Source organism: Medicago sativa, chromosome 1, assembly GCF_051527215.1.
Source record: "Medicago sativa cultivar Bolivia chromosome 1, Bolivia_mono, whole genome shotgun sequence".
Classification (NCBI taxonomy): domain Eukaryota; kingdom Viridiplantae; phylum Streptophyta; class Magnoliopsida; order Fabales; family Fabaceae; genus Medicago; species Medicago sativa.
Genome location: NC_140749.1, coordinates 28181483 through 28190813, shown reverse-complemented (window position 1 = coordinate 28190813; position 9331 = coordinate 28181483). Strand labels below are relative to the sequence as shown.

Below are 9331 nucleotides of genomic sequence, written 5' to 3'. Positions count from 1 at the left end.
CTCTCCTCTTTCTATTTCAGCCCCCAAATCTGCTTATTCTAATAATTATATTTCTCCACTAAATATATTCTCGCACTAAATATATTCTCCCACTAATTATATTTTTTTTTGACGTTTCCACTAATTATATTATCCCACTATATATTCTTCCACTAAATATATTCTAATAAATAATAAAATAAAGCCACGCAATAAAATATCAACATATCACATAATTAAATAAATTATATAATTCGACTCTATCTCAAGAAAAATAATTAAATAACAAGGAGGGTGTTACACAAAAGACTAAGAACCCGTTTGTTATAGCTTTTTTAAGAAGAAAAAAATCACTTTTTTAACAAAATAAACACTTTTAAGAATGTTGCACTCGTTTGTTACAGCTTTTTAAAAAAAATAGAATCTAAAAAAAATCTAAAAATAGCTTCAAATGAGAAGCGGTTAAGAGCACCTTCTAAAAAAATAGATTTTTTTAGAGGAGAGAGAAAATATGGTTTAAAAGATTGAACTAATTTTGTAACAAAAAATCACTTTTATATAGTTGTATCCAAACAAACTAAATTATTTGCTTAAAAAAAATATTTTTTATCACGGTAAACAAACGCAAAATAGATTCTAATTTTTCATAAAATCTCTAAATTATTAGATTCTAATTTTTCATAAAATCTCTAAATTATTTTATGTCAAAATCACTTTTATTTTAATCCATAATAAACGGGCCCATCTCTAAATTATTTTATGTCAAAATCACTTTTATTTTAATCCATAATAAACGGGCCCTAAGATGACAAGCATCATAACCTAGTGAAAACAAAAAGCAATCAACACAAATTGGTAATATAGTACAACCCCTACTGGGTGTCAAAATCAAATAAACAAGTCTAAATTAAGAGCTAACTATCACCACAACACGTGCACAATTCAGCGAACCTACGTATATATGTGAAATCAAATTGCAAAAATTATAATGTGTGAACATAAGAGCATCAAATCCAAACTTTAACTATAGCAAAAGAACTCGACCTCCAACACAGTTTACAAATTCACTATCCAAAAACTCCCTGACAAACACAAGCAAGCACTCACAACCATTTCTAGCCATACAGTCCAACACACCGAGTCTGAGGATTACAAACAAACACTACTAAGAAAACCAACATTATATAAACAACGCCAAGTTTTGTTACATATACAATGCTCTTTAACATTCAAATGTCGTATGCCCTATTTGTTACAGATTATATTTTGGCATGCAATAATTTACGATTCTATAAAAAAAATCAAAAGCATAAATATTTTGTTTTTGTTTATCATAATAAAATCATTTTATAAAAAATAATTTAGTTTGTTTAAATACCACAACATAAAATGATTTTTTTGTTACAAAATCATATCAATCTTTTGAGAGTTAGTTTCTCTCTCTGTCTAAAAAGGATTTTCTGTTAAAAAAAACAGTAAATATATATACTAAGGTGTCAAAACATTAAGTATTTGACCTAATATTTCCAACGCAAGTTTCAGATACACACTTACCGTCACGCTCAAGTATTGTTCTTGCATAATCGCTACAGGTATCAGGTATGTGTGCCTTCAAATTTCCAAACAATCACTAGAATTTTAGTTTTCAAAAACAGAAATACATTGTTTCAAAATTTGGTATCCTACATATTTATGCTTTGATCAAAACCTAAAGGTTCTGCTTCTTCCTAATCTTTTGACTTGAGTTTTTTTTCTCTTTCAGTTTCTTTTTGTTTACTTGAAAGATCATGGCAAAAAATGCTATTGGAATAGACCTTGGAACAACATATTCTTGTGTTGCTGTATGGCTTGATGAACAGAATAGAGTCGAGATTATCCACAATGACCAAGGAAACAGAATTACACCTTCTTTTGTTTCTTTCACTAGTGATCGAAGGTTGATTGGTGATGCTGCTAAGAGTCAAGCTGCCTCCGACCCCGACAACACTGTCTTTGGTAAATTTCTACTCTCTTTATGCATTCAATATTGTTTTCACGGTTTTAAACAGCAGATTACAGTTGTGCAGCAATTTTTTATACATTGTGAGGTGTTCGCGTTTCGAATCCTGACCCCTGCATATATTATGTAATGTCCCCTAAGCTCACGGGGACAAAACCTTGGTTATTATATATAGGATTGCTATCTATTTTATTTAGCTGGACAAAATGTGTGACAAGAAATAAGTATTTATGTTATTTTTTCAGATGCTAAGAGGTTAATCGGTAGGAAGTTCAGTGATTCTGTTGTTCAAAATGATATAAAGTTGTGGCCATTCAAGGTCATTGGTGTGAATGACAAACCCATGATTATTGTTAAATACAAGGGTCAAGAAAAGCGCTTTTGTGCCGAGGAAATATCATCTATGATTCTCACAAAGATGCGAGAGGTTGCAGAGAAATTTTTAGAGTCTCCTGTAAACAATGCAGTTGTTACCGTCCCTGCTTATTTCAATGATTCTCAACGAAAAGCCACTATAGATGCAGGTGCCATTGCTGGCCTTAATGTTATACGGGTAATCAATGAACCAACAGCTGCAGCTATTGCATATGGCCTTGACAAGAGGATTAACTGTGTTGGAGAAAGAAATATTTTTGTCTTTGATCTTGGTGGTGGCACTTTTGATGTGTCTATCCTAACAATTAAGGACAAGGTCTTCCAAGTTAAGGCCACAGGCGGAAACACTCACCTTGGAGGAGAGGACTTTGATAACAGCATGGTCAAATACTTTGTGCAGGAATTCAAGAGGAAGAACAAAGTGGATATTACTGGGAACCCAAGAGCCTTGAGAAGATTGAGAACTGCGTGCGAAAGGGCAAAAAGGGTACTCTCTTTTACTACTGTAACTACCATTGAGGTAGATTGTTTATTTAACGGTATTGACTTCTTTTCATCGGTTACTCGTTCCAAGTTTGAAGAAATCAACATGGATTATTTTAAGGATTGTATGAAGATAGTTAAGAGTTGTCTTGATGATGCTAAGATGAATGAGAGTAGTGTAAATGATATTGTCATTGTTGGTGGGTCTTCTAGGATTCCGAAAGTGCAACAACTATTGAAGGATTTTTTCAAGGGAAAGGAATTGTGTATGAGCATCAACCCTGATGAGGCTGTTGCTTATGGTGCAGCTGTCCAGGCGGCTTTGTTGAGTGAAGGTTTTAAAAATGTTCCAAACTTGGTGTTACAAGATGTTGCACCTTTGTCTCTTGGTGTCTCACTTAAAGGAGATATCATGGATGTTGTGATTAATAGGAACACTAGCATTCCTGTCAAGAAAACAAAATTTTATAGAAAAGTTGTGGATAACCAAGCCTCTGTGGCAATTAAGGTTTATGAGGGTGAGAGAGCAAGAGCTAGTGACAATAATTTGCTTGGTATGTTTACTCTTTCTTGCATTCCGGGTCCCCGTGACCAGACCGTTGAAGGATGCTTTGCTATCGATGAAAATGGTATCCTTACTGTTTCTGTGACATCCACTGGCAATACAAAGGAGATCACAATAACCAATGACAAAGAAAGATTATCAGCATATGAAATTAAAAAAATGATTCAAGAAGCTGAGGAATATCGCGCTGAAGATGAGAAATTCCTAAGGAAGGCGAAGGTAATGAATGCATTAGATGAATGTGTTTACAAGTTGAGGAATGCTCTGAAGAATAAGGATGTCAAATCAAAACTCTCTTCTAAAGAAGTTACAAAGATCAATGGTGCAATTACAGTGGCTACAAATTTGCTTGATACGAAGAATAACCAGCACAATGAAGTAGATGTTCTTGAGGGTCATCTGAAGGAGCTCGAGAGCATGTTCGAAAAGCTTGTAGTCAAGACTGACTAGTTTTATTCTTCTTTGTTCAGCATAACAAACATTTAGATTGATTATCATTATCTAAAAGTATTGATGTTTATGATGAAATCTGCATGGAACATGTTACTTAAATTGTTTGTGTTTTCTGTCTTGTTTTCTAGTTTTAGTAGCATATTTGAGACATTGCTTCCAAATCAAGATCCCTATCAGGCTCTTGTGCTTTAGTTAATAATCTTTTTTGGTTTATTTGAGCTTTCTTTGCACCTTGTCTCCCAAAATTTACAGAAGTATAATGGGTAAAACTGTAAGAGGATTTACACTAGTGGCTTGAGGTTCTTCCAATGAGAGCTATTGAGAGATGTTGAACCCAAGAACTCAAAGCATTGTTATAAATTATGATTAAACTACAAATGTTGTTGAGCCTATGACTAGTATTAATCTATAATTTTGTTCTTACTAATCTTGTTCTTTAGATATAAATTAAGATTTCATTAATAGAATATATATATATATATATATATATATATATATATATATATATATATATATATATATATATATATATATATCAACTCTTCGTATCATAATTACATACCAACTCTATCATCCATGAACTTTTGAATACAGTACTATGTAACAGGATTGGTCTTGATCTATAAAGCTTGATCTATATACCTATGTTGATCATTTTTGTTCATGTATATACAATAGAGCTGTATAAAGATTGAATAAAATGAATAGCAAGATTGAAAGATCAGAGAAAATACGTGGTAAAATTCTGCCATGCGTCCAATTCAAAAAAATAAATAAATGAATAGATAGTATTGATACAAGGAACATTTTTTTAATAGAAGGGAAGGGAAAAAAAACTCCGGAAGAGACGTTTTCAAGTTAAATACAAGTTTCTTCTGAGTTTCTTAATGTCTGATTCTACGACTGCATTGTTCGGATCAACAAAATCTCTTTTCACTTAAGTTGGTCAAATTCCGCAAACGGGAAAGGGACTTGACAACATGAGTCTGCTACATTGAAACTGGTTATCACATTTCCACAGGGTCATGCTTTCTTACTTGTGTACTTCTTCAACCTGCACAAGAACATTTTTACTTTTTAATCACCACTGAAAACAGTTTTCCAACTCATGATGTGACAAAGCAATACAAGAACACAAAAAACCCGGTGTGTTAAGCAATGTTGTTGAATAGTGGTTATAGCGTAGAGGAATTTAAACAAATCACTCATGTTTCATAAATCATATCTCTAGAGGTAACTTAATTAAACATACAAACAAAATATGCAACTTTTTCAGGAAAAAATAGTATGCACCGGATCAGTGAATACTTCCCCTATAGATACCATTTAGCAAACTTATTTCCTTTTTTTCGGAATCAGCTAAATTTATTAAAAACGAGCGTGTACAAGACGCACAGCAAACTCGGGGGCAGAAAAACAAAATACAACAGTCTCTGACATACCGGAAAACTCCACACAATTTAACCCCTCTAGACCCCAAAAACAACCCGCAGCTAAGGCAGTAACAGGCCAGCCGAAGCTCCCTGCTGCAGAAAAACAAAGCTGATGTTGCTATATGCGGACTGACAGCCTCTGAAATGCCGACGCCGCATACCTCAGCCTCAGCCTCCCAACACAAACAGCAGCCTAAACACTAACGCAATAAAGACTCCTTTGGATTCCAATGCCATTCGTAGAACATACAAGCTGGAGTGTTGGATGGATTCAACCGCCATCTCGAAGACAAAACCTTTACATCCTCCACTTAAAACATTTCAAATCAATAAACCTGACCCAGTATCCAAAATCTGTCGATAGAAGCAAACTTCCCATCTTTCTTTCACCAATGAGACCAAATAAGCAGAAAAATACCAAAAAGAAAACTCACTCTTTTCCCTGGGATCCTCCCCTGTAAGTCCTCAATATAAACATGGCATTGTGGCCTATGGCACCGCCATGACAGAGATTATTGTTTAAGGACAATGCTAAAGTTGGAGTTGCTAGTGAATTCTTTGCAGTCGTTGGACAAAACGAAATGAAGCATATCTTTTTGCTAGCTCTAATAGTTTGCAACAGTTTAAAAACATAAAGCACAATAACCGTGACTTTACTTGTTTCTAAGGGTCCAATTCACAATGGAATTATCTCCTTTGTTCTCATTATTCCCATCTCCATTTACAGTTCCTTCTGTAGCCTCTTTGCCATGCTTATTCTCTTTTTATGGTTAACCCTATGTTTGTCTTTACGCTTTGCATCGGTATCATCCAATACACGAAATATTTCTACCATCTTTCCCGCAACATGACAAGCTAGCAGATTACCAGATTCATTAAACTGGACCGTGGCAATCTATCTTTACTTAGCCGCTGAATCTAACCAAAATGCGTCAAAACATCCCATTTGTTAGAAACGGAAGAATCTCCACCATCATTTACAGACTCTCCATCCACAGAATCTTGCTTAATTGAATAAAAACGAAGCTCCTTGTCTGCAGAACCAGTAACAAGAAACCTCTCACCAGGATCAACATCCAATGTCCAAATTTCATTATGATGCCCCCCAACAATTTGCATACAATGCTGGATATCAATATCCATCTTTCTCAAAAACTTGTCTTTGGATGAACAAACTAGTTTTTTCCCAGAACCCAAGAAAACAACATCAGTCACCTGCCACAAATGAACAAAAACTCATTTAACAAAAAATCTGAACCAAACCTCTTTTTGAATTGAGTTACTTGAGCTTAGCTGCTTTTGAGACTATTTGAGCAATCTAACAGAAACAGCGTATGACATAAGCTCTCAAGGATATCTTATGAAACAACTTATAGCTTATATAGAAATTCTGATAGAAACTAGTACCAAGTTTATTCAAGATTCCGATAGAAACTAGTACCAAGTGAACAACAGCTGAATTTTATTGAATATTCTCTGGAGAGTTGCTCTCAATCAGAGAGAGAATATACATACACAGAATAGTAAGTACAAGTTCCCTGTTTCTACCAAGTTTCAAGAGCTTGGTTCCCTCCACCAAGTGAACAACAGCTGAATTTTATTGAATATTCTCTGGAGAGTTGCTCTCAATCAGAGAGAGAATATACATACACAGAATAGTAAGTACAAGTTCCCTGTTTCTACCAAGTTTCAAGAGCTTGGTTCCCTCCCACCCAAATAACCACTTAATAACTCTATAACCAACCATGCCTTGCCTTTTCTTATTTATTCTTACACATACATAACATAACTGACAAACTTAATTAATTAATATAAACACAACTGCAACTATCTGACTTATGAAATACAACTGTCACAAACTAACCGAAGTTAGTTTTCCGCCTCTCCGCCTATAGTGTTCCTTAATGAGAGGTATAACACATTCCCTCACAAATTGCCTATGGTGATTGTCCAAAAATCCACCACGACATTGCCACCATTTAACAAAACTACGACCCGTACTATAGTTCCCTATATGTGGCCACTGAGACAACCTTTGAAATAAAAAAAAACACTTGCATGTATAGTAGACTATGAAACAAGGAATGCAGATAGAATCATAGAGTCATATGTGGACCTGAATCCTGAAATCCATTTTAGATGATGGATATGAAATAACGAAAGCCGCTAGAATCATAGATTATAAGCTATGGAACAATTCTAATGATGAATCCCATGTAAAGAATGATAGAAGTGAGAAGAATCTAATTAGAAGATCCAATGACTTTGCTTCTTGATTTATACAATTACACAAGAAAAATCGCTTTCCTGAACAAATTCAAAAAGCAAGTTTTGAGAAGTTAGTCACACCTACATATTCAATTGCTAAACCAAAGAACTATAGTACAAGTTTCAAAGACTATAGTTCTTCCGGCAATGCAAATCTAATGAACATGTGAACAAGAGATGCCCCTGTCCAACTTTATTTGTTCAGTAACTTTCTTCACAGCATAAAACTCTAGACCTAAAGGAGAAACCAACTCAAAAGCATTTCCTGATTCATTAGGCTAGCTTAATCAAATTATTGATCTCAATAACACTCCTTTACTTGTCCAATTCTCTCATCACCAACCAGTTTGTCAAGATAGATTCAATATTGTTTGGATCACAAGAAGACAGTTGCTGGTGAAGATGACTTCTCTACCAATCCGTTCAAGTATTCATATGGCTTTGGTTTTATATCTTATGTCTAGCTTAAGCAGCACATAAGTTGCAAACTTAATTATAGCATACCATTTGAAACAACCCCTTGGATGTAAACAGTAAATAAAAATTTCATAACAACAATTAAGTCACCTATAAGAGGTAAAGTATTCTAGAGTCCAGACAATAAGGCCAATTTCAATATGGTTTGTTATTTGAAACACTAAAAATGGTCATTGCATGATAAAATCTCTTAAAAGTTGATGAAACATCAACAATACAATGGACAAAAAATTGTTACTAGACTTAAAAATCAACCACTTTTATAGTTACAATATCAAGTTGAACATAATAGTAAATAATAAAAACTAATTCATCTCACAGATGATTTACAAATTTATCTTTGCATAGACTATCACCGACAGCGATGTGCGTTACCACATCAACTTTGACGATCTTTTGTTTGATTCGTACCAGACCATAGCTGACAGAGATGGAATCGCTTTGCCAGTCATCATGAAAGTGCAGGGTATTCTGATAATCACCGTTAAGACAAAGACCTATAAAAAATGCAGTGGCATTTGAAAGACAACGATCAAGGTGGAGACGGTAAGGTGGTAAAGCTGATGGATAAGGCCCAAAGTTTTCTCAAAGGAGTTGTTGATCTGGCTCAGATTTTGCATAGAATCATCATCAGCTCCTTGTAGAAACTGATGTATCATTTAGTGTGAGAGATCAACGCCCTCTTCTCTACAACTGGGCTCTCTGATGAATTTCTCGGCATCAGGAATCATATTTTTGGAATACATTTCTTCCTCAAATTCATAACTTCATCCACCATTTCAATCTTACATAATCCATTAATCATGGTATTATTAAGCGTTACTCCCTTTAAACCACCTGATTCCACACAATTCCAATTAACGAGAAAAACCACCTTGAAGAGACTTGTGCAAAATGCAACGGATTTAAAGCACCTACTTTTTCATTGACACAGATATGTCTTCAATAAGACCAAAACCCATCAATTTGATCTCCAATCAATCTTCCTCTTTGATTTAATGGTTGGACACCATTTCAGGTTAGATTTGAGTGTTAACAAAATTGAAGGTGAACTGCCAACATCACTTTTAAGTGAAGTGTTTTATGAATATCACCGTTAAGACAAAGACCTTTGAAAAGTGTAGTCAAGATTATGGTATCAGGAGGATGATAACCCCCCATCTTAAGGACCTTGAGGAATGGAGGAAAGGCAAAACTGATGACAATGGTCATGGTAGAAATGACTGACCTAATATCAGAATTGTGTGAATTGGAGAATGGTACTTCTTCTTACTCAGCTTAAGGGAAATTCATGTGCTT

General features: G+C 34.5%; 1 protein-coding gene and 1 long non-coding RNA gene across 2 annotated transcripts; one reads left to right on the top strand and one right to left on the bottom strand.

Moving 5' to 3' along the window:
* The first annotated feature begins 1519 nt into the window (after nt 1-1519).
* LOC146953979 (heat shock cognate 70 kDa protein-like) lies at nt 1520-4067 on the top strand. The gene is made up of 2 exons (XM_085713134.1): nt 1520-1974; nt 2224-4067. The coding sequence occupies exons 1-2, from the start codon at nt 1767-1769 to the stop codon at nt 3849-3851; spliced, it is 1836 nt and encodes a 611-aa protein (XP_085569260.1). The 5' UTR covers nt 1520-1766; the 3' UTR covers nt 3852-4067.
* A 978-nt stretch (nt 4068-5045) lies between these two features.
* Nucleotides 5046-9331, bottom strand: LOC146953978 (uncharacterized). The gene is made up of 2 exons (XR_015011584.1): nt 8408-9331; nt 5046-6502 (listed from the first exon to the last, which is right to left on the bottom strand). It is a non-coding gene; the product is annotated as an uncharacterized LOC146953978 (long non-coding RNA).

Bases quoted from the DNA above. Each gene is read 5' to 3' on its own strand.
- LOC146953979 (XM_085713134.1), top strand. From the start codon at position 1,767: ATGGCAAAAAATGCTATTGGAATAGACCTTGGAACAACATATTCTTGT. The intron at 1,975-2,223 runs GTAAATTTCTAC...TTATTTTTTCAG, and splicing joins CCCCGACAACACTGTCTTTG to ATGCTAAGAGGTTAATCGGT.